Source organism: Miniopterus schreibersii (genome assembly GCF_964146895.1).
Source record: "Miniopterus schreibersii genome assembly, chromosome: 10".
In the NCBI taxonomy this organism is placed as follows: Eukaryota; Metazoa; Chordata; class Mammalia; order Chiroptera; family Miniopteridae; genus Miniopterus; species Miniopterus schreibersii.
In genome coordinates this window covers 29,602,160-29,629,149 of record NC_138110.1, presented here as the reverse complement: position 1 = coordinate 29,629,149, position 26,990 = coordinate 29,602,160, and the positions used below count along the sequence as shown (strand labels likewise).

The window sequence follows — 26,990 nt, the reverse complement described above, 5'->3', positions numbered from 1 at the left end:
GAGTTCTCTCTGAAAGGACATAACATTTCTAGATGCTGTAAAAGGTTTTTATTTTTAATTAGCAGTAGCTTCAATTGGCTTTTCTCAGTGCCTGAATATACTTTAAAAATTTATTTTTGGGTTCAGGACAATTGAATACACCCAGGACAAACATAAAAACACAGAAGTTTAAAAAATAAGTGCATTATTTTATTTGTAGAAGTCTGTACGGAGGAACTTCCTGGGTAGCTAGGGTAACTGGAGGTTTGTTTGAAGATAAGATGAAAAGAAATAATGACTGTATTTCTGAGCATTTATTTTGATCATAAAATGTCTGAGGATCTGGTTGTGATCTTGATTAGCCCACGGTGGTTTGTTGTAGGTGGATGCCTGTCTCAGAAGAACTGGATATTACATATGAAACAGTGCTAATTTTTGATAATCCCACAGAGAAAATTTTATATTGAACTCAACTCATTTGTTTTTCATATTGCTCCTGTGGTGCAGAGGATTGATTTTTGTGCTGCTTTTGCTATTTGGCATTTTCTTCTTTGGTAAACAGTATATGCAAGCCTTAATCCTTTAACCTTGAATCTGAGCCCCAGGCTATTTGATGGAAAAAGAATTTTTCTTTGTTGTATGATGTGGCATAGTGAAGGATTGTATTAGTCAGGGTCAACCAGAGAAACAGAACCAGTAGGAGATGTATATCATGAGACATTACTGCAAGGAATCGGGTTAGGCGAGGCAAGCCTGAAGTTCCTAAGGCAGGCTGTCAGGAAGAACAGGCTAGAAATCTCAGGTGCAGGCTGAAGCTGCTGTCCACAGGGGGGATTTCTTTTTCAGGGAAACCTCAGCTCTACTTTAAAGACTTTTAAAGAAATTGAATGAGTCCCATACAGATTACCTAAAATTTTATGAATTTTAATCACATCTGCGAAATACCTTCACAGCAACACCTAGATTAGTGTTTGATTAACTAGGGACTGTATTCTAGCCAAGTTGACATATCAAAAAGACCATCATAGCTCGTCCCTTGTCAACTTAGCACCGATATACATCTGCTTAAACCTATTTAATCTCCAAATAAAGATAATAAAAAGGCATACTTCCACCTAACATAATACATCTTCTCCCACATATAACTGAAACATGCTAACCCATTTGCCGTCTTTGGGTGATGGTCATTCTTCTCATTGATGTCCTATGATTTCAATGCTGTGATATAAAAGTAATTATTAGTAATTCATCTTATATTACGCAATAAAGAAATAAGAGAGGAAAGGAAACAAAAATATTTGGTTAATATACATCTACAAACATCCATAACAAAGTAAGGAAGAAATACTCATAATTATTAGTCTTCATTTCTGCAACTGGTCACAGGGCTGTAGTTGGTATTTCTAACCACTTCTCCCACTACCCATTTCACTACACTTTGCTGTCAGCAAACACTTCGACTGGTCATTGTTCTTTATCTGGAGGGGTGGCCCAAACCTTCATTCCTGAAGAGCCTGGTGCATTAGCAGCCATACCTGAATTAGATTGTTGTAGCTCCCATTGACTGTAATCATAGGACATTATACCAAGAGACACCCTAAGGGATCGCCTATATTCCAGGCATACTCTTAGTTACCTCCATTGTGTAGTAGCAACCCATTTCCCTTTTGGTAATTATGATCAATCCCACAGCCTGGACAGTAACCCCCTTGTTTGCCTGTTAATTAAGAGGCATGAGGAGCCCAAAGTGGCCAGCTGGCAGTGTCAACTTTCATTTTGGTGGAATCATTGTATCTGTTGGTGGAAGCCTTCCTCCCTTTGGAATGAAGACTTCTAGACCAAGCAGACCCTAAGGTCATGGGGAAAGGAAGCAAAAAATTTTGCTAATGGATCATTTGGGGTAATAGTGAAGCCACTCTCATTTCCATCCTTTCTTTGTTGGACCTGTGAATCCTGGCTATGAGAGAAATGGCACCACATAGTAGACACTGATTGAGAGCCTTCCCTAGTTGTGGGTTCAATTCCCAATCAAGGGCATGTACCTGGGTTGCAGGTTCAATCCTGCTGTATGCAGGAGGCAGGAGGCAACAATCGATGTGTATTTCACATCAGTGTTTCTCTCCCACTCCTTTCACTCTCTCTAAAATACAATGGAAAAAATATATCCTTGAGTGAGGATTAAAAAAAAGGATGAGCAAATGTCACGGGGACACAGAAGTCAACCTAAAAGAGTGTCTAACGGCCAAAGACAGAACAATTTGAGCAACAAAATAAATAATGTGATATTGGATTACAACCCAAAGTATAAAACAAATGCAGATGTGTCCATAGTGATGTAAATGAACAGTTGAACGAATAAATAAATGGAAGGGACCAATCTTCCTTCAGAATTATATATTTTAGATTATATTATGTTATGTTATGTTGTTATGTTATGTTATATTATATTATGTAAATGCTTTTCCCTCCAGGAGGTAGAGCTTTATTCCCATGGCCCTTGAGTGTGAGCTAGACGTGGTGACTCACATTCAAAGAGCAGGATATGGAAAGGGGGAAATGATACTTTACAGTAGAGAAATCTGGCGAACACTACCTTAATCAAATGATATCATGTAACCCCTTGATATGATGTGATGTGTGTGCAGAGGGACTTACACCTGTGCAGTATTCTTCCCAAACACTCATAACATTGTACCAATCATGGGGAAACAACAGAGAAGTTCAAATTGAGGAACATTATACAAAGTGCTTGACCAGTTTTCCTCAACACTGGTCAATAAGGTCGTAATAGACAAGGAAAGCAACTGAGCAACTGTCACAGACAAAAGGAAACTAAGGAGACATGATGACTGAATGCAGGGTGGTAACCTGGAATGGATCCTGGAAAAATAAAGGCATAAGTGTAAAAACTGATGAAACCCTAATGGTCTAGAGGTTAGTTAATAGTAATATACCTGTTTTGTTTTCTTAGTCTTGATAAATGTACCATAATATTGTAAAATGTTTAACTGTAGGGAAATCTTGTGAAGGGTTTATGGCAACTGTCTGTAGTGTCTTTGAAACTTTCCTGGAAATCTAAAATTAAAACTGTCCTGGAAAACAAAATTAAAACTTTAGTTTCAAAAACAGGAAGGTATAAAGACAGAATACTATGCAAATTAATCAAAGAAAGCATAGGTGTTAAAAATATTCATCTTGATTTTACAAAGTACATTGGTCTGAGGTCATAGTTTAGTCTACTTATTCTGACTCAACGGTGACCACACTGCTTCAGCAATAAGAAAAGATGGCACTGTAAACAGAACTGCATTGCACTGAAACCCTCCTTTACTAAAATGCCCTCCATCAAAATAGCAATGTCGGGTGTTTCATTTTTTATTTGCTTGTTTGCTTCCTTGTAAAATGATTCACAAAAGTTACTTTGGCTAAGATGGAAGGAGGGAAAGCAACTTGACCTTGCCTTCAAAGAAAGGAGGGTGAGAAGAGATCAGTAATTATTTCTTATTTTTCCCAGTTTGGTAAAAAGGTTATATAATCTTGGTTATTTGTTAAAGTGAAGTGCAGAAATGCTGGCTGGTATAAGAAAGGAATGGTTTTACTAAAGAAATCAAAGGTCTGGCAGTTCGTGCAGAGAGCCAGCCCAAAAACTCACAAGAAGAATCAGAAAAGGCTGCAGTTCTGCCTGGAAGTGAGAGTCTGAGCCATGGGATAGCTCACTGTTCTGATGAATTATAGAGATTCTGCTCTACTTGTCTTTCAGTCATAAGTGTTTTACATGCAAGCAGGTGTCTTTGAGGGAAAAGTGAAAAAAAAATCTTTTCAAACTTCATCTCATTAGAAAGTTTCAGGAAAGAATGAAGAAACTGATATAAAAGGAATGTGGAAGTAACGGATTCTGAGCAAGCATATAGATGTTAGAAATTTCTAGCTCTCTTAAGAGGGGAAAAGCACTGTCAGGTGGGTGGCAAGTGGAAAATATGACAGTATAAAGAGAAGGAAAACAGTCTCTGCTCTGCCGTACTCATGCAATAGAAAGTGTGCTTCTTGAAAAGTTATAATGAAAATAATAAAAACCAGAATATAAAGATGAATATTTAAAGTTTTAGAGCTTAAAGAGCCTATGGAGGCATTATCCCACTTTCCTTTTTTATCATTGTGTAAACTAAGTAAAGAAACTTGAAAAAAATTAATTTAGTTATCATTAGGTGTATGTCCAACAATTTGAAAACACGAAAGAGTAAAGAAAATTTCTAGGTTCTAGCAGAATCAAGGAAATCTGTTGTTGTCTTTATTAAGAAGGGAGTTCATTAGGTTATTCAATGATTGTCTTATACCCATTTGGAGGTAGCATTATGTAGACTTCACATAATTCATAAGAAAGTGTGCTACCATTAGGACCCCTATCTGTATTATTTAAAAGAATCTGTTGAGACTCTTCAAATCCGATTATTCATGTAAGTGTGACGATCTGACTACATATTCCAAAAATATGTTTCAGTTGTAGGATCATGACCTTTGTCAGCTAGAAAGTGGGTCTGAGCTGTACGTGGAGTATGATTGGGTAGAGCATGAAACCAGAAGCATGCTGTATAGGATAGAGGCATGATTTGACAAACAGACTAAAAGAAAATGTCCATATTTCGTAAGAGAAAATATCTGGGAAGGTGGTTTGAAAGCAATACTTAACAACTTATGTGTTCAGCATCATGAAAATAAGATGAAAACACTTCCACTGGACTTGAAGTTTCTTGAAGGGATTCAGGCCTCATATTGGTTATTTGGGTGAGTAAATCAATGGATGAAATGTTTGGCAGAGAACATGTGTATGTGTGTGTGTAAAACATATGAATGGTTATTGAAACCAAGGGAACCCATATAATCTCCAAGGGAGATTATGGCAGAAGGCTAAAACTGATGGTTTGCGGGCTGAACCAAGTCTCCAGATACAGTGTTTGGTTAGCACAGTGTTTTTAAACATTTAAAATTAGGCTACATTTAGATGACATAACATGAGGCTAAAACAGAACCCCAAATAGCAACATTTCAGGAATAGGTAGAGGAAGAGGAGCCTGCAACAGAGACTGAGATAAGCACTAAGGGAGACCAGCAGAAAACCAAGAGAAAATCACATCATAAAAGTTAAGGGGAGTGTTTCAAGAAGGGAGTGATGATCTTTGTATCATGCTGAAAGAGCAAGTTGATAAGGCTGAATAATGCCATTGGACTTAGCAGCAGAGATGGTAGGGCTGGAAGATGGGCTTTGGATTCAGTGGAAGGTAGCTGAGGAGACAGATGGTAATAACAAAGGGGCTTAGCCATGAAAGAACGGGAGGCAGGGAGCCGTGGCTGCAAGCAGATGTAGAGTCTAAAGAGGGTTTTGTTAAACCAGATGAGAAACAGATGTTTAAATGTAGATGGTGAGGAGGCAGTAAAGATGGACAGGTTGAAATACAGGAGAGAGGATTATGAATAAAATGAGTTCCCAGCAATATAGGAACTAGAATCTGAGTCACAGATGAGAAAATGAACTTTAGTCAAGAGAAGGAAGACTTTACTGTAACAGGAGGGGGTGTAGAAAGGACAGTATATTTTAAGTTTGCAGGTTTGTTAGCAGGTAGTTGACATTTTCCCATGTGTTGTTCCCAATTTTCCACGTGAAGCAAGAGGTGAGGTAACCTGCCTGAGTGTAGTAAGGGAGGTGAGGAAGTTACAGGGCTGACTGAGGGGGAATTGAAGGTTTGAAGAGTAAAAGAAACTTGAAGTTACTGCTGTGAAAAGCTTGGGATAGAGGAGAGCTGATCAGGAAAACACAGAAAAGACATCTGGTGGCATTGCATGTCCAAACTTATTTTAGAAATACTGAATTTGTACTGCCTTTTTGAAAAGTAGATCTCCTAGGACCTTTAAGTAATGATGTATGTCAGGAATATATGCACAAGCATGGAATTCCATAATCCTGGGAATGAATTATTACAAAACAGTGTAGTGCAATGATTTCATAGCTTGAGCACTGCAGTGACACCTGGGATCAAATCTCAGCTCTGCCACCTAGTGGTTGTATGAACTCGGGTAAATAATGAATCCTTATTAAGCCTCATTTTCCCAACCCTTTCTTATGAAAACCTCATGGAGGTGGGGTGGAGGGAGAGTTTGTCAGGCTTAAGAGAGAAAGCATTCTCACTTGTTGCTGTACTGGAGAGCATTTTAGTAAAATCAAAGACAGGAAAACTGGAAGTCTTATTCCACTCTAAGAATTCTTGACTGCCTATTGTTAGCATTTCATATTCTAAAAGATGAAGGCAACCAGTAGAGTTTTCATGTTCAGCCTAATTCTGACAAATGAAAAATTAGTCAGATGTATAACCAAAACTTAAGAAAAGAGAAGCATGGTTTTCTGATCTAAGACTCAAAAAGATAATAGTCAAAAGAGCTGGGAAACTATCAAAAGTGTAATTCTGACCACGCAAACAAATTAATTGAGGAATTAAAAGGATTCTTTAGATTGTGACTGCAAAAATAGGAAGATACATCAAAGCGTAGATTTAAGAGAATTTCAAAGAACAGCAAGAATACTATCAAATGTACTAAAGCCTAAAATAGTTTTAGGGTTTTTAAACATGCTATGGATGACTGAAATAGCTTATTTGATTTTGTTTAATAGCTTCAGGGCAAATCAAGGATAGGCTTACTATTTAGGACCTAAGATGCGTTAGCACATGGGCAAGGAGAATGAAACACTACTCAGTTATTTTCTTCTCAAGCTGAATGAACTTTGGTCTAGAAAGAGTGGAACAACCATTGTTACAAGAAAACAAGCAAAAGATAGGTGAAGAGTTTATTTAAAATATGCTGTACTACTTTCAACAATACAGATTAAACCTATTAAAAAAAGAAAAAGAAAACATCCATGAAGAATTTACTACTGAACCATTTTACAACACACATTACAAATGAGCCATTAAAGAAGATAACGGTGTGTATTAATATTAAAGAATTTTATAGATGGCAAAATAAAATGTATGCACACACATTCATGTACACATATACATAGCAATAGATATGCAAATTCAGTTCTTCCAGCTTAGTTTTTTTGTTTTTTGTTTTTTGTTTTTAATACACCTTTATTGATTTCAGGGAGAGGAAGGGAGAGGGAGAGACAGAGATAGAAACATCAATAATGAGAGAGTCATTGATCGGCTGGAGCCTGCAACCCGGGCATGTGCCCTGACTGGGAATCGAACCCTGATCACCTGGATCCTAGGTCGATGCTCAGCTGCTGAGCCACGCCCAGCTGGGCACAGCTTAGTTTATATACATCTCGGTGCAGTAAAAGTTCCTGTACATAAGGCCGCAAAGCCTTTATTGGTAACCTTGAGGGTTTGTGGAAAACTGTGGAGGTGCCAGGAGGCTAAAGATGGATAAATTTCTTTTAAAATAAAAAAAGACATGGATTCTGCATATTATATACCAATGAACTAGACATTAATTCTGGACATGATTCTCAATTCTAAGATGATTTATGATCTAAGAAAGCAGATAGAACATGTGGTTACCACTCTTTCCTACAGAATACCACTAAGGTGACAAAGAAAACACATTTGGAGAACCCGAACTTATACCTTTCTTCTTACCCATTTCAAATAAATATGAGCCCTGTTGCTCAAGTAAAAAACTATGTAAACCACCTTGATTTATATCCTTCCTTCCTTCCTTCACCCCCCATATCCAGGTCACTAGTCAGTCCTGTTATCTGTTTTGTCATCCTTTCCCTCCATTTCCATTGTTCCACTCTAATCCAAACCACCACCATTTCCATTCAGATTATTGCAGTTGCCTGCCAACTGATATTCCTGTTTCTATTTGTATCTCCTACAACCCATTCTTTTTTTAAAAAAATAAAAAAATCTTTATTGATTTCAGAGAGAGGAAAGGAGAGGGAGAGAGAGAGAGACAGAAACACCAGTGATGCCCGGCCGGGCGTGGCTCAGCGGTTGAGCATCGACCTAGGATCCAGGTGATCGGGGTTCGATTCCCGGTCAGGGCACATGCCCGGGTTGCGGGCTCGATCAATGACTCTCTCATCATTGATGTTTGTATCTCTGTCTCTCCCTCTCCTTTCCTCTCTCTGAAATCAATAAAGATATATTTTAAAAAGAAAAAGAAAAAGAAACACCAGTGATGAGAGAGTCATTGATCGGCGGCCTCGCCCACAACCCGGGCATGTGCCCTGACCGGGAATCGAACCCTGATCACCTGGATCCTAGGTCGACGCTCAACCACTGAGCCACACCCGGCCGGGCCTACAACCCATTCTTGACATAGCAGTCAGAGTGGTCATTTTAAAAGGTATATCAGAATCCATGTCAGTCATCTGCTTAAAACTCTCTAATGGCTTCCATCGCACTTGAAATACAAATCTAAACTCTACCCATTTACAAAGCCCTCCACAATGTGACCCTTGCCTACTCCCTGGCCTTGCTGTATCTGCTGTCACCGTGCTCAGAATATTCCAGCCACAGTGGCCTTTCAGTTCCTCGAATACACTGAGCTTATTATCAGCCCAACCCCTCTGTACTTCTTGTGTCCCCTGTCTGGAAGGGTCTATCCCTAGCTTCTTACGTGTTGGCTTCTTGCTCATTAAGGAGAAAGCAGTCAACTCTCACTTCTCATTCTTCATATTGGCAAAAATTAAAGCATGTGAGCACCCATGCTTGTAAGGCTGTAAGGAGAATAAAAAAATGCATATCTCATGAACTATTTAAATTATTTTGTAGAGCAAGCTGACTGCAGTTGAAATTGAAAATATAGAACTGAATGAAGATGAAAATGCAACATATAAAAACCTGTGGGATGCAGCTAAAATAGTGTTTAGGGGATTTTATAAATAGGTATTATTTAGTCCCTTCAGGGAGCTATGGAAATTGAAATCCATATTGTAGGAGAAATAATGAAATAAATCAGGTACATTTAACATCAATCAGCCTATTAAATCATAGTGTCTTTGGATGGGGCCTAGGAATCTGTATTTTCAGAAAGCTCCAAGGTGATGTCTGGTTTGGAAACCAGCTAGCCAAGATTCTTTCTATGCTCAGTTTGTGCTTGTTGTATGAATTAATTTATATAAGTCTTACATATCCTGCTATAATGATACTATTGTCAGTTTATTATGATACTATTGTCATTATCTTTAGCAAATAATTTTTGCATATTTTGTGGGTACTGGAGATTCAAAGTAGTATCAAATTGTCCTTGCTCCAGAGCACGTATGTGCCAAAGGTAGCTGAGCAGTGCTACCTGAAGTCAGTCTTTTAAACCATGTTCTGATTGCTTGATTCTGTTTGCAGAGCCTTTGAGCAATGTAAAAAAAAAAAGAAGAAGAAAAAGGCACATGTATCTGTAAATTAATGAGCTAATAGACATAATATGCTGTCATGGTTTGTTTTTCATGGCCAAGTGGTTATTATGTACTCACACTTAGCAACTCCTTGCTCCTGCCTCTCACTTTTCTCCAACAAGCAACCCAGCATGGCACCTGGCAGCGAGGTCTTTGATGAAATGCACTTACTTCACAGAAGCCTTTTGCAAAGCAGCACAACTCAACAGAGACCAATTTTAAATTGCAGAATTTAAAAACGATGGCTCATTTGGTAACTATACAGTAATGCCAATAGCAACAAACATGTTATGAGAAAAACATTCAAAGGACTGTCTTTGTGTAAATTATATATAACTATTAACGTTAAGTAGCATGATTGATTTCCTTCAAACTTGTCACAGTGGGGTAAGTAAGGCTTTCATTCTACCTTTATACTCTAGGGTTTTTCATTCTGTTGAACGATTCTGGGTCAAATGGGTACCAGGGCATGGCCCAAACTATAAGAAATCCATAATTTTATACCTCAGACCTGGAACCTGGCTGCTCTAATTATGGGCCCTTTTAAGTGTTTTCTTTGAACCCCTCTAAAATGCTATTTTTTCTTTTTACTCAGCTTTCTATTACATTCTCATTTACTTCAGTGGATGATGGTTCTCTGAATAGGACCTATTGGCAAAAAAAAAAAAAGGATTTCAAAATGCTATTCATATACCTAAAGCTGCTTGCTATGAATGGCTGTGAGCCAGTTCTGAGGCCCCTGTGGTGGAGAATGCTGTGTATGTACTTATGGTCATATTGAATGTGTGAAAACATAAAAGGTCTTGTAGCAAGCTGGTGCACCCAGTATTTTTATAGAAGGTTTATTGATTCTAAGTCTCAGGTTACCAGCTTGGTTGTGCTCTATATAATAATCACAGCCCTAGAAAGAGGTCCTTTGCTCTGTTGGGTCCAAGAAGACAAGGAAGCCTCTTGATGTGGCCTCTTGCTAGTTGTTTTACTCAGTAGCCAGACCTTGAAACACTTGAATCTGTAAATACCAGGAAATGGGTTATTTTTCTGATGCTTGTTGATCTTTGGAACTTTGGATGGTATTTTTAAAGTTTGTAACAAAACTTTTGTTGAAAATGCAGGAAAAGAACTCCTTTTTAAACATGGTGTTATCAAGTAGTAAGAGCCAGATTTCCTACCTTTTCCTCTGACTAAAGTTTAGGAGCTTCCTTTAGTTACATGAAGCATTATAGTATCTTATATTTGTAATAGCCAAAACAAGGAAACCACACAAATGCCCTTCAGTGGATGAATGGATAAATAGACTATGGTAAGTCAATACAATGGAATACAACTCAGAAATAAGAAGGAATGAACTATTGGTAAATGGAACAATTTAGATGACTCTCAAAGACATTGTGCTGAATGAAAGAAGCCAATCTCAAAAGAAAAATTGAATCCTGCTTGATTCCACTTGCATGGCATCCTGGAAAAGACAAAACTGTAGTTACGGAGAACATATCAGGGGTTGCCAGAGGTTAGGGATGGGAGGAGGATGTGAATAGTAGAGGGAGTTTTTTAGAATGATGGAACTATTTTGTTTCTTGATTGTGGTAATGGTTAAAAGAATCTATATATTTGTTAAAATTCATAGAACTGTATACCAGCCCCATAGAAATCATTTTTACTATATACTAATTTTTTAATTAAAAAATTTTGCAGAAAAAAAAATTTCTGCCATTGATTCTCTGGAATCTTCCATGTTGAGGCCACATTCAATTTCTCAAAGAACATATTGGTAATTATTTCCATGATTTCATCGCTTATCATTCCAGATACAGTGACAGTTCTAAAACATTCTGATCTCAAGACCCCTTTACACCCTAAGTTTTATTGACCCCAAAAAGCTTTTAAGTATATTATATCTAGTTAATATAGGTTATTTCTACTAATATTTGCTGTGTGAATTCTATATTAAAACAAAAATTTTAAATATTTATTGATTTAAGAATAAATATGCATAGCCCATGGAACCATAATAATGGGGTGAAGGCTGGGGAGGGTGCAGGGCTGGGTGGAGTGGGGCACAGGGGGAGGAAAATGGGAGATGTCTGTAATAGTGTCAATAATAAAAAAATAATAGTAAACTGATTGCATATTGATATAAATAATATGTCTATGAAAACTATATTTTTCAAAACAAAAAATTTTAGTGAGAAGAGTATCATTGCTTTACATGTTTGCAAATCTTTTTAATGTCTGGCTTAATATAAAATAGTTGTTTTCTCACATCTGCTTCTGCATTTGCTCTGTTGTGATGTCACATGTCGTCATACTTCCTGGAAAATTTCACTGTACACTCATGAGACAATGAAAATGAAATGACAGTAACATCTTAGTATTATGATAAAAATACCGTTTATATCCTTGTACACACTCTGAGAAACACTGCTTTAGAGATAGCAGATACATGGGCTGGTCCTTACCTTGTATCTTCAGTAACACCCTGGCTGTATGTTGATCCACCATTGGACTCTGGCTTTCTTTAGGGAAATTTTCAACCACCGTCCTTAACTGACCACTGTAAGGTTTTTGGCCATTTCCAGTAAATTTATAGGTCTTTGACACCTTGGTTTGGATTAGCCTGAGTTCTAAAAGTTTGTATTATAGTCACAGTTCATTTGCAAGGTTTTTTTGGCATACTATAATGTCTTCATAATATCTTTCTCATCTTATGCCAAATTTTTGAAGCTTCATACATGCATGCTTTGATAGAATTAAAATATGGATTATAGACCTAGGAATGACTGAATGGTCCACAGAGCAAAGAGTAGGTAACAGTTCACTAACTCAGAGTTCTGTTATGTTAACCCCACAAATAACTTCCAAATCATAATTGTTTCTTTAGTAGATGTATGTGGGGCCTCTTCTCTGTTTGCATCTCCATGGAAGACATTGCTGGTGTTTCAGAGAAAAGGCATGGTTTCGGCCCTTAGGAGACAATGTAGTGGACAATATTCATGCTTTTTTATATTTATTTTTCTTACTTTATATTAAACTATCATTTTCATCATCCCAATGGTTAGCTTTCTCTTACATAGTTTTAGAAAGTTAAAAAGTATTCATTCTACATTGAAACATACATTAATTGACTTCAGAGAGCTGTTTTCTTTACTGGAAATTCTGAGATCAGAGCAACAGAACTCTAAAGTAGCAGTTTGGCGATGGCTACAGCACAGTGCTTTCTTTAGTGCACCATTCGATTATTCGTAACCCTCCCTCAGTTGCTGCTGCTTCTGCGAAGAATTAAAATAAAGATATTATAGTTAATGAAATTCCAGCTGCATTCCCTTTGGTGAGGGAGCAAATTAAGATCTAGTGACATCTTCAAATATAAAGTGTAAAATGAGGTCTGCCGTAATCTTTAATTAGATGGTAAGGGTCACATCTTTGTGCAAAGCGCTGACCTCTCTCGAGTCCATATTTTAGAGCAGAGCTCTCACATCCCACCACCGCCTGCATCAGCGCCTCATTCACATTTCCTTCTTTTCTCAACAATTGCACTGTATCAATACCTCTTCTCATACATCTATAGGCTCTTTCTCTGTATGCTCAGAGATTCTTCTCCTTACACACACACACACAGACACACACACACACACACTCTGCAGTCTGCCTTGCCGTTTTGTCAAACTTCTCGAGAGCGTAATCTACACCATCTCTGCTTTCACTTTCTCATCTTCTGTTTATTCCTCCTCTGCTTATCACTCAGCTAAAGCCATGTTCCCCATGGTCACAACATCCTTCTCATTCCCAAAGCTTTTCCTTCTTTCAGCCTTCATCTTACTCGACTTCTCAGCAGCGAGTGATCCGCTAGCCTTTGTTACACCCCTTCCATTGCCTTGGCCTTTGAAGGTCTTGCTTGCTGCTCGTCTCCGGTTGGCTTTGGCTCCCCCTTCCCCTCCGCCTCCCCCTAAGCCTTTCACTGCTCCCTTCGCTCTGCCTACTGTTATCGTTTGGCGGTTCCACCCTCTTCCCTCTTTTCCGTTGACTTCTGTATGTGGGAAATTTAATTTATTCCCATGGCTTTAGACCGCATCTCTATGCTGATAACTCTAAAATCTTTATCTTAGGTCTCAGTTTTTCCCTCCTGGGGTCCAAATCTGTCCTTATAATTGCATGATAATATTACCTAGTCCAAATGACTTACAGGTCCCTCAAATTCAAGGTCTTCATATCCGGTCCAGTGATCTCTCCTCCACCCCACTGACCTACTCTGTCTCTCATTCGCACCAACTATATCATCCATCTATTCAGCTAGTCTGTAATAACTTATTGAACACCTACTATGTACTAGATGTTGCTCTAAATCTTTTAGATGTTTCCTCATTTAATAGTAATAGAAATAGTAACAAAAATAATGATAATAGCCAGGCCTGTGTGGCTCAGTGGTTGAACGTACCCATGCACCAGGAGGTAGCCTGTTCGATTCCCGGTCAGGGCACATGCCCAGGTTGCAGGCTCGTTTCCCAGGACGGGTGTGCAGGAGGCAGCTAATCAATGTTTCTCTCTCATTGATGTTTCTATCTCTCTCTCCCTCTCCCTTCCTCTTTCTCTAAAATCAATTTTAAAAAAACATAAAAGAATAATGATAATAGAAACTAACACATTTAGGCAGTGTTTAAGTGCTGGGCACACTTTTGAGTATCTTACGTATGTTAATTCATTTAATCCTCACAACAACCCTATGAGTTACATTTATTAACCTCATTTTATAAATGAGGAAGTGAGGCCCAGAAATGTTAAGTAACTTGCTTAACTTTTCACATCTGTCAGAACTTACAACTAGTTATACAGTCAGTAATCAGTTCTGTCTGACATCAAAATTAATATTCCACACTACTGGGCTACCCTAACTACCCCTCAGGATCAGACTCCTGTCTTTCCTAGGCCATGCATATCTAAATTATGTCTTTTTTGCTCTAAAGAAAGTACCTATTGTCTCCAGAGGCCTTTATTCTATCCAGCACTCCTAAGGATTTGGCATTCATCCATAGTAAATTCTTTACCGGGGTGGCCACATCTTTTGGGGCCAGGCATCATGCAAGTACCTTTTGCAAAGCATATGCTAGTAACTTACCGTTATCATTACCGCATCGCCTTCGTGACCCTCCATTCTCTCCTCGCGAGCTTCCTGTTCTGTGTGTCAGCTCCCTGTAGCACTTTGCTTATACTGCCATAATTGTTGAGCTCTCTCTTCCTGTTTACCTGTAAATATTCAAAGGTAGTCACTTATTTCTTTGTGTACTCCCATGCCCAAACACAGAACTGACATACAATAGGTTCTCAGGTATTTACTGGGTATATGGAAATGAAATTTGTATTGATGATTTTGGAGTGGGAAATAGGAAGGTCTGTTAGTATATGGACTATTTCATATTTGAGATTTTATTCTCTAAGCTCCTTGGTCTTAAAATATTTTGTTCTGATTGACAGATTCATCTCTGGGGACTATGAAGATTTAGTTGGAACATTTAAGGAAATTATTATTATTATTATTGATTGATTGATTGAGAGAGAGAGAGGAAGGGAGAGGGAGAGAAACATTGATGTGAGAGCGCAACATCGATTAGCTGCCTCCTACACGCCCCCCACCTAGGTTCAAACCCACAACCCAGGTATGTGCCCTGGCCGGGAATCTAACCAGCAACCTTTTGGTGCGTGGGACTATGCCCAACCAAATGAACCACACCAGCCAGGGCAAGAAAATTATTTTTAAGAGTTCTGAGCAGTAGGGTTATATCCCATCTGGCTCCACATTGACTAATAGCCAAGAATGCACAGGAATGTTAACTAGATACTCCCCTAACACAAGAAACCATGTATTTTTTCTTTCAAAGTAGCAGGTGGAATTTAAATACTAGCTTATTGTACCTCCTTTTGCTACTTGAATTACTTAGCACATCAGTGGATCCACAATATTCCATTTACAGACCAAGCAGACCATTTTTGCTAGATTGATTCATTGAGATGAACAGCTAAAACAAGTTAAAATCCATCACCACATCTCTGCATAATTTCAAAATGAATCCAGTTCATGTTAATGGTCATTTGTTTTTATTGTCTCAAAGATTGAACTTTTCCTCCAGTAAAGCAGAATAATATATATATAATATATGGTGTTCTAACTTGAACAGTAGATAAAAATTAGTAAATAAGGCCCCATTAAAAATACTTATAATGTAAGTAACATGAGTCCCAATAGCATTTCTAATGTCCATTAATGCTTATTCTGAGGATCAGAGCTCATTTTACTGAGCCATTTAGTCAAATCGTGTGATTATTTAGAAAGTTAATTCATGCATACTAAAATCTAGCTTAAGTAATGCAGAGGGTAGGAGGTAAAACTCTATGGAGATGATAGTCCTTTTTGTTATTTAATGATCAGCCATAATTAACTTGCAAATTTGAAATAATTAGAACAAATTAAAGGTATTTAACTTTGCCTCCCTAAAGAAAAATTCAAATTGCACCAAATGCAGCTTTAAATTATTCAAATCTCAGAGGTCTAGGGTAGATTTTTTTTTATAATGCCTTTTCTATGATGAGAATACCAATCTGCTTTTTGTCAGAAGGCATCCTATCAAGTAAGTGTTCTTTGTGTTTAATAAATGACAGCTATTCTTCTTTGTAAAAGTATTCCAGTCTCCCAAGACTACATCAGCATTTCCGTGGCATTTTAATTCAATAAAACAAAAGGTTAATGTTTTTCTACTTTTTAAAGAATGCAAATACAAGTGGTATTCAATTGGTCCTGAATGACATTTAAATTTTGCCATTCAAGCTCAGACTGACTATCGTGATACGAGATTTTGGCAAAATAGAAAGAAAAATTCAAGGAGCTTGGGATTATTAGAATTTTATGGAACTGGAAGAACTGAAAATGTTTTTCCTTTCTCAATCCTAAATCAGGGCTACTCGAGTTTCCTATCTAGTATTTTATAGCATCTATCCAATAGAGTGACTTATCCAGTGTGGCAGTCCTAAATGCCATGAGTTAAAACTCTTCTGCTGTCTTGATTTTGATCATTTACCATCACTTGAACAGCTTCAACAGATGCTAAATAAGAATAACACAACTATTCTTAATGATTTCATCATATCAGTGAATGATGTTGTCATATATTAGTCATAGCTCTTCACTGAATTTTGTACACATTTTATCTGGACCGTATGGAGTGATAAAAAACACAATTAACTTTTGACTTTATGGTGCCTCACACAGTGAATGAATGGTTACAAATCGTGATCAGTGAATGTTTCTTCAGTTTAGTATCTGGTTCTGTGTAGTTTTGGAAATAACATATAGTCATTAATTTTGATACATCTCAGTATATCTTACATTTTTAGGTAAAATTTTTTCTGCTGTTTTATTCAACTCTATTTTTTGGTCAGCTTTATTGGAATTTACATTTAATAAAATGCACACATCAAGTTTGATATATTTTAACAAATGAGTATGTCTGTGTAACCAACACTCCAATTAATATTGAAAGTATCCATCACCCCAGAATGTACTTTGTGTCACTTTGCAGGAAGCCCACCCAACCACCATCACCTCTTCCCACAAACCTCTGGCCCAGGCAACCATTGCTCTGATTTCTCTCACGTAAGATAGTTTTCCACATTCTAAATCTCCATGTAAATGTAATAGTGTATACATGTATGTGGCATCTTTTACTCACTATATGTTTTGGAGATTTACACATGCTGCTCCATGTTTCATTAGTCCAATTGTATACTACAATTTGCTTATCAATTCATTTGTTGATGGACATTTAGAATGTTTCTGGATTTGGAGAAGGAAAAAAAACTGAGCTGCTATAAACGTCCAAGTTCATATTTTAGATACAAAACTTTCATCAGATATATGTATTGTGAATATTTTCTAGCAGTATGCTACTTGCCATTTTATTTCTCTAATGGTGTTTTTGAAGAACAGGACTTTTTATTGATGAAGGTTAAAAAGACATTCTCCTATTTTTTTTATAGTTGTAGAGTTTTAACTTTCACATTGAAGTCTGTGATTCATTTCAAATATATTTTTGTAGAATGAGATAGGGCTCAAGGTTCATTCTTTTACTATCCCGATATAGTTATTCTAGCACCATTTTTTGGAAAACTACTTTTTCTTCATTGAATTGCCTGATGTCTTTTCAAAAGTCACACACACATACACACACACATATTTATGGATTTCATATTCCATTGATCTATATGTCTATTGTTATGTCAGTTTCACACAGTCTGGATTAATTTAGCTTTGTAGTAAATATTGAAATCAGATTGTGTAAGTCTTCCAACTTTGTTTTTCTTATTAAAAACTCTTTTAGGTATTCTAGGATCTTTATATGTTAGATTCAGTTTATTAATTTCCATTAAGGAAGCGGAATTATGATTAGATCAATTTTGGATGAATTATTGAAAATATTGTTTTCTAGTTCATGAACATGGTGTATCTCTGCATTTATTTAGATCTTTTAAAGTTCAACTCAGTAATATGTAGTTTTTCATGTAACAGTTTTGCACATTTTTTATTGAATTTATTGGTAGTATATACAAAGATTTATTTTTAATGATTTTTAATTCTTATTTATTGATTTGAGAGAGAGAAACATTGATTCGTTGTTCCACTTATTTATGCATTTATTGGTTGATTCTTGTATGTGTCCTGACCAGGGATTGAACCTCGGTGTATAGGGACAATGCTTTAACCAACTGAGCTACCCAGGCAAGGGTCAGATTTATTTATTTTTGAACATTTACCTTGTGTACTACAACCTTGCTGAATGCACATATTCTAGCAGGATTTTGGTTCTTTTTCTGATAGATACCTTAGGATTTTCAAGTTCATAGTTACATTGTGAATAATAACAGCTTAATTTATGCCTTTGCAAGTTTATTATTCTTGACATATTGCATTGGCTAGAATTTCCAATACAATATTGAATAGAAGTGGTTAAAGGAGACAGCGTTTATTTGTTCCTAATGAAAAGGCATTCAGTAACTCACCAGTAAATATAATATTAAATGTAGATTTTTGGTAGATGCCCTTTATCTGATTGAAGTAAGTTCCCTTTTATTTCTAGTTTGCTAAAAGTTTTTGTCAGAATGTTGTCAAATGCTTTTTCTGCATTTATTGGTATAATCATAAGGTTTTGCCCCTTTTTTCTTTTAACATGATGATCTATATGGTTATATTTTTTTAATGTTAAGCCACCATTACATTTTAGAAAAATACTCATTTGGCCATGAAGTAGTAACCATTTTATGTATTGCTGGATTTGATTGGCTAATATTTTATTGAGAATTCATGTGTCTGTGTTCATGAGGGATGCTAGTTTGTAATATTTCTATATTATAATAACTTAATCAGGTTTTGGTATCACACAATAACATAAAATGTGTTGAATGTTCCCTCTTCTATTTACTGAAAGCTTGTGTAAGATTACTAGTATTTCTTCTTTAAAGATGATAAAATTTACTAGTGAAGCCATCTCATCAGTTTTCTTTGTGGAAATGTTTTGATTATGAATTCAATTTCTTTAGTAGATACGAGGATATTTATATCTTCTGGTTCTTCTTGAGCAAGTTTTAACAAGTTATATTTTTCAATAAATGTGTAAATTTTATTTCATTTCTGTTAACTGAATATAGTGGCATAAACTTGTTTATGAAATATCCTAAATATTTTTTTACTATCTTTAGAATCTATAGTGTTATCCCCTCTCTCATTCTTGATATTTGTAAATTGAATTTTCTTTTTATCTTAGATTGTCTTGGTAGATGTTTATCAATTTTATTAATATTTTCAAAGGGCCAACTTTTGAGTTTCTTTTGTATTGTTTCTATTTCATAGATTTCTACTCATTATTGTTTCCTTCATTCTACTTACTTTACATCTAGTATGCTCTTTTGTAGCTTCATATGATGGAATATTATATCATTGGTTTTAAACTTTTCTTCTTTTCTAATATAGGCATTTGTTATTTTTCCTCTAAGCACTACTTCTGTATCCCTCAAATTTTGATATGTTGTATTTTCATTATCATTCATTTCAAAATATTTACTCATTTCTGTTTTGATTTCTTTTTTGACCTATGCATTATTTAGAAGTATATTCCATATCTTCTAAATAGTTGAGGTTTTTCTAGGTATCTTGCTTTTTATTTTAAATTTAACTCCATCTTGGTCAGACTATATATGTTTTCATTCTTTTGAAATGTATTAAAATTTATTTTTTGGCTCAACATATGATCTTGGTCCATATTCCATGTATATTTTTTAAATGTACATTCTGCTGTTGAGTGTAATGTTCTGTACATGTCAATTAAAGCAAATTAATTAATAGCATTGGTCAATTCTTCTGTAGCCTACTGAATTATTGTCCCTTTTTTTCCAAACAATTGGAAATAAGGGAATGTTAAAATCTTTAGATATGATTGTGAGTTTCTCCACTTTCCCTTTAGCCTTCTCAGTTTTGCTGTGTGTATTCTGAAACTCTGTTTTGGATGCATATGTACTTAGAATTGTTATGAGTGTCTGATGATTTTCCCCTTTAATCATGACAAAATATTTCTCTTTATGTCTGGTAGTACTTTTTCTTAACATCTACTTTATTTGATATGATATAACCACTCCACCTTCCATCTGTACTGCTTGCATGGCATATCTCTTTCCATCCTTTTATGTCAGCCTATTTGCTCTTCTACATTAAAAGTGTGATTCATAAACAACATATGGTTTAGGTTCTGCATTTTTCTTTAATCTGACAATTTCATTTGATTTGAGTGTTTATTTCAATTTAATTTAATTGTTGATACAGTTGGATTTAGGTCTAACATTTTTCTTTTTTCTTTATTTTATTCCATCTATTCTTTGTTCCTGTTTCCTCTCCTCTGACTTTTTCCGGTGGTTTGGGTGGGAAGGAGAATAATAAAAAATTTTTTTCAGTTTTCTGTTTGAATCCCTCTATTATTTTATTAGCTTTACATCTTTGCATTTTGTTTAGTGATTCCTGTAAGGATTACAATATGCTTCCCTGACTTATTAAAGTCTATGTGGTACTAATATGGTGGCATTTTAGGTAGAATGTAAGAATTTTTAAATTTGTATAGGTATAATATCTTTGTGATATTATTGTCATATACATTGCAGCTCAGTGCATTATAAATCCTGTAATACAGTGTTATGCTCTTTGCTTTAAACATTCATGTATCTTTTAATGACATTAAGAGAAGAATAAGAAATACACACTTTTGCCTGGCTGGGTGTGGCTCGGCGGTTGAGCATCAACCTAGGATCCAGGCGATCGGGGTTTGATTCCTGGTCAGGGCACATGCCCGGGTTGTGGGCTCGATCATTGACTCTCTCATCATTGATGTTTCTGTCTCTCTCTCTCCCTCTCCTTTCCTCTCTCTGAAATCAATAAAGATATATTTTTTAAAAAGGAAAGAAATACACACTTTTATACTTACTTACATATGTACTATTTCAGATGCTCTTCATTTTTTTTATATAGATTCAGGTTTCCATCTGATGTCATTTTGCTTCAACCTGAAGAACATCTTGTTAGTTCTTGTAATGTAGGTCTACTGCCAACAAATTGTCCCTGTTTCATTTTTCTGAAAATGTTATTTCTCCTTTATTTTTTAATAATATTTTTGTGAGATATAGAATTCTGGGATAACAATTTTCTTTATGTTTCTGTTTTTTTCTTAAAGCACTTTAAATATATTGTTCCACTCTCTCCTGGCCTTCATTGTTCTGATGAGAAGTTAGCTGTAAATGTCATTCTTGTGTATGTAATTAACATTTTTATCTGGTTGTTTGCAGAATTCTCTTTATCTTTATCTTTGGCTTTCAACAGTTTGACTCTGACCTGTTAGTCAAAGTTTTTATCAAATTTGGGAAATAATCTGCCATTATTTTTTTTAAATATATTTTTAAAAATTTGTCTACCCCAGTCTCAGTCTTGTCTCCTTCTGCAACTTAGTGATATTTGTTAGACAGCTTAATATTGTCTCTAAAATCCGTGAGACCCTGATCATTGTTCTTTGATGTTTTTCTCTGTTCTTCAGATTGACAAAATCCTCTCCTTCTATCCCCCTTGAGAATCATTGGACTAGAGAAGGATCTTCTCCCAACTCCTTTTCTTTCTCATGAATATAAGTGCAAAACAAAACATTCCCTAACAAAATATTAGCAAATTAAATTCAGGTATATATAACAAAAATGATCCAGCTTAACTAAGTAGACTTTATCCCAGGAATACAAAATTAGCTTAACATTTGAAAGTCAACTTGCCATATTAACATAATAAAGAAGAAAAACATCATCTCAAACAGATGCAGAAAAAGCATTTAACCTAACTCTCGCAATGCTCATTCATTATGGGGGAAAAAAAGACCTCTCATCAAACTAGAAATTCGATAGAGGGTATGAACAAAGATGCATCTCTTTAATGATGAACACTTTTAGGAACAAGGTAAGGATGTCTACTAGTACTGCTTCCATTCAACATGACACTGGAAATCTAGCTAGTATGATCAGCCATGAAAAATATTGGAAAGAAATAAGTAAAACTATCTTTATTTTTGAATAACATGACTGGCTACAGAAACAACTTCTAAAATTATTTAGTGAATTTAATACACAGAAATCAAGTTCAAGTTTGAATAAAATCTATTTTATTTTTAAATACAGCAGTTGACTATCCTATAGCAATAGATATAAGTTAGCAGTTATTCTAAAAAGAAAGCATTTATAGTAGCATTAAAAACCATCAAATTCCTAGGAATAATTTAACCCAAAAAAAGTACAAAACCTCTTCATTGATCATTATGAAATACTGCTGAGATAAATTTAAGAAAGCTTAAGTAAATGGAAAGAAAGATATACCATGTTCTTGAATTGGAACACTCAATAATAAGATACCAATTTTTTCCAAATTGAAGCTTAGATTTAATGCAGTTTCAGTCAAAATTCCAGCATACTTCTATAGAAATTGGCAAACATTCTGAAATTTATATGGAAATGTGAAGGGCCTAGAATAGCAAAGACAGTCTCTGCAATTTAGAAGAATAAATTGAAAGACTTATTCTGCCCAATATTAGGAATGTAAATTAGAGTTACCTAATCAATACAGGTTGCTATTCACCTTAAGACAGATAAATAAGCCAGTGGAACAGAATGGAGTCCAGAAATACGTCCACACACTCATATGTTCAATTGCTTTTGACAAAGGTGCCAAGCAATTCTGTGGCAAAAAGAAAGTCTTCTTAAATAATGCTGGATATAGATCTGGAAAAAAATGAACCTCCATCCCTATCTCCCATTATACCATAAAATTAATTTGATCATGGGGCGTTAGAACCTGATCCACAGAGGAGAGCAAAGTGGCACAGAATATCAGACCTTGTGCTGGGTGGGGAGGGCTTTCATACTGGGCACTGTACTGGGGTTGGGTATTGGAGCTTGAACCTTCCGTTGACTTTCAGTCTGCTGCCCTCCCAATAAAATCCTAACTTGAAGCAAGCTCTCAGACAGCTTTCTCTGCTTTCACATATGTATACCTGAACCCTGATACAAATTTATGATTCTAATTGTTAGGCCTTCAACATTGTAGGGAAGTCTCTTCCTTGTTCTTGGCCATTTTTATCTTGAATTCCCTCAATACATACTTCAGACCTTCGCCTACCTCAGCACCCATTTCTTTCACTCACAGGAATGAGTTTACCTTTGCGTTCACCAAGAAAATTGAAAGTGAAGCATATACTTCCTCAACCCTGTCTGTCTCAACCCCACCACCCTAAAGTCAGCCAATGAGCAAAAAAGCTACAGTTATTGATCCAACTGCTTTCTTGAAATATCTTCCCAAATGTTTCATAGGCACCTCAAGCTACATTTAATTTCTCCCACCCTTCCCACATCTTCTCTGTGTTGCTTATCCACCCAAAATTCTGCCAATCATCCTCAACTCCTTTTTCTCCCTCACTTTGACATTCAAACACTCATCATGTTCTGCCAATTTTGAATCCTAAATATGTTTTACAAGCTATCTCCTTTCCATTCCTACCACTGCTTCTCTATTTCAGACCCTCATCATCTCATCAGAGCTGTTCCAGCACCTTCTGACTCATGAGCTTCTTGCAGTCTGTTCTCGAAATGGTGCCAGAGTAATTTTTCATAAATTTGAGATGGATCATGTCATTTTTCCCCTTACAGCCCTTTAATGACTCTACCTTGGTTATACGATAGAGTTCTAGCCCCTTGACATAGGTAACCAAACCTTTTATGATCTGACCCTCCCTTATCTGTCCTGTTTCACCTTCCTCCTCTCCCCACCCCATACCCCACACTTGATGCTGTAACAATACCAAACTGTTTAACTTGTCCAAAATATATGATGAGGTTTTACTAGTTGGTGTATTTGCTAATACTGTTTCTTTTGTTATCCTTCATCCTTCCTTATCTCCTGCTTAACCACTAAAATTTAGTTTAAGAGTTTTAGGAATATTCCTTCAGTTATGCAGATAGAGTTAGGTGCCCTGCCTTAGTCTTCCCAGAACAACTTGTATATTCCTGAATTACAGCTTTTTTCTTATCAGATTTTAAATGATCCGTTTCCATCTTTGTCTCTACCTTAAAAAATAAAAATCACTTTGAAAATAGGAATCAGGTCTTCATATACCTATGTTTGTATACCCAGTACCCAGCATATATCAAGTACTTGATAAATATTTGTTTACATGTTTGCCCACCCCAGTCCCATAGCGTATTATCCTGCCATAGAGCATGTCCTCAATAAATAGCTGATGAATATATAAATGAATTATTGATTTGGTAATTTATTGAATCAGAAGTTGAGACAACTGAAGTTTTTCATATGAGTGACAAGGAGAATGGGGATTGCATTAAATAGAATGGAAACAGATGGAGGAACTAGTTTCAAGATAAAGATTGTGCATTGCTTTGACATGAGATGGTTTGGGAAGTATGACAAAACCTCCCTTCCCAGCTTTGCACCAGATACTTGATCAGTTGAGCGGTCGTGGACAGCACTGTTGGCTGGACAGATCTATTGAGAAATCGTAATTGAAGATACAGTGGTGTGGCCAGGATCACTGAGAAAGTGCGCAAGAGACCGAGAAGGACAGGACAGAATCTTCAGGAATGTCTGCACTTAGGGAGAAGAAACAGATGAGTTCCCAGTAAAAGAATCTGAGTAGAAGCCTCTTAAAACTATTACAACAATCAAGAAAATGTATTATGAAGTCCAAGGAAAAAAAGTTTTAAGAAAGGAGCCAATTGTTGAGAAGTGGTCTGGTAACAAGCAAGACTGTTGAAAGAGAAAAGGCTGCTGGATTTGTCCTCTAAAAAAGAAAAAAGTAATTTGCAATAAAAATGTATAGTGTGACCTCATTTTTGTAGAAACAAAAATATACAAAAAATATTTTTAAAGTTCTGAATACATAAATACCAAGCAAGAGAAATAGAAATAGAATGGCTGAGAGAAAGACTTTTATAATTTAATTTATATACTTCTGAATGTTCTAATTTCTTCCAATAGACATGTACTTTTATAATTAAAAAACAAAAACTTTCACAATCTCCTTTATATTAGCATCTCCTCTCTCCTTCTCTTCTCTGCCAAACTTCTAGAAACAGTAACAGCAGAGGTGTGTGTAGTTGGTGGTTTTGCCTGGGTTTGGGGCTTCTGGGTTGAGGTAGATTTATCTTTCATTCACAGTGAGTGGGTTTTATTCTCCTGTTCTCCTATCCCGTAAGTAGAAGTTATATGAACTAAGATATACATCCATTAGTGGTTCCTCATGGGAAAGTGATCCCTGGGTTCTGGTAAAAAAAAAAACACTTTAGAGTATGAATTTAATACATTGCACTATGCCCATATAAAGCCATAGTGCATGATGCCATTTAATTTCTTGTTTTTTATTAATAAGTTACAATATGAACAAACATTACTAAAAATTCTGATCAATGCAAACAGAAGGCCAGCGACTTTGATGGGTTTACGTGATTTGACTTCTGGCCCAGGACCACCTGGAATTAGTAATGGATCCAGTAATACTCTATCAGTTCTTTCTTGTCTAGAGATTATCTCTGCTTCTGGGAAGTTTAAACATCTTAATTTTTAGAATCTTACTTTTTGAATAAAAGTCTTCTTGTTCTTCACTTTAATTTTCACTTTATGGACATGGGGAAGAGAAACCAAAGTGTCATGAGTCTGTGGTGAACTTAAGTTAGAAGGAAACGGCTGGTAGAATAGTAAGGGATATATATACATCATCAGAACATTGCTCTCTAAAAAATAAAATGTCTTGATAAGAGGAAATGTGCTAAGATGGGAGTACAATTTATTAGAGAGAAAAGCATATGCACGTGTTTATTTTTTTTTAAATTCCTTTTTCTCCATATTTACCTTGTTGCTTTATAATGAAATTACGTGAGGACAGAGACCAGTTCTTCCACAGGGACTGTCATTGTACTGCCTTCTTTAACACTCTGAGTACATAGTAAACACTGAACAATTGAACATGAGGAACGCAAAAGCACTTTGGAGCCAGCTGGTGGCATTCTAATCCCTAACGCTCACTTTCGGTGCTCGGAACCATCCCAGCCGTGCAGGTCCCGGTAGCACACTTCACTCTCCCGGTGCTCTGGTTCCTAGTCCTGCGCCGCCGCTTTATTAGCGGCTTTGCGGGTCCGAGCCCCAGCCCCCACGGCCAAGTGCAGGCTTCTGGAGGATAAGGACCATCTCTTCCCTAACGCGGCGGCGGGACACACATAGGCCTTCAGGAAGTTACTTAAATTATACCCCGGTAAAAAAAGAAGAGCCGCCCTGCTCAGTGGTTAGAGCCTCGGCCTGTGTACCAGCGGGTCGAGGGTTTGATTCTGGCCAAGGGCACCTACCTGGGTTGCAGGTTCGATCCCCAGCCCTGGTCGGGGCACATGCTGCAGGAAACCAATCGATGTCTCTCTCACATCGATTTTTCTTTCTCTGTCCACTCTCTCTCCCCCTTCCCCCCCCTTTCCATGCTCTCTGAAAAGCAATGGGAAAAATATCCTCAGGAGAGGATTAACAAAAAAATTAATTAAATGAAGAAGAAGAAGAAAGTTTTTACTGCCATGAGTTGCATTTCAACTCATGCTGAATTTATACGCCTTTGTGTGATGTGTACCCCTTCTGTGCTCTCTGCAGCTCATTCTTGTTTATTCTTTTCAGTTTGTTGAAGTCAGCATGTGATGGTTGGCTGCTTGGAACATCATCATCCATCAAAAAGCACCAAGAGTCCACTAACAGTGGAGAGAATAGAAGGGAGAAGAAGACAGTTGGGTTTCAGTCACCTGTGGAAGATGATGCCCTGTGGACATGTCAAAAGAAAAATACATATCAACCCCAAAGAGGTAAGCTTGGCACCTATAATAGCAAAATGAAAACCTGTTGGGGACAGGTGGTTGCTGGTGGCTACTAGCCATGAACTCCAGAGATTTCCTACAACGCTGAGCAAGAGCTAAATATGTTACAGCCCGGCCAACATGGGTCAGTGGTTGAGCATCGACCTAT

The 26,990-nt window shown here is 36.5% G+C and overlaps 1 protein-coding gene across 3 annotated transcripts in view; it reads left to right on the top strand.

Annotated features, from left to right (window-relative positions):
* KIAA1328 overlaps positions 1-26,990 on the top strand; it is a 203,750-nt gene that overhangs the window by 141,814 nt on the left and 34,946 nt on the right. For all 3 annotated transcript variants that reach the window (XM_081149097.1, XM_081149096.1, XM_081149095.1), the window contains one exon: positions 26,649-26,830. In XM_081149097.1, the coding sequence (XP_081005223.1) occupies positions 26,649-26,830 (182 nt within the window). The remainder of the gene's footprint in view (positions 1-26,648; positions 26,831-26,990) is intronic.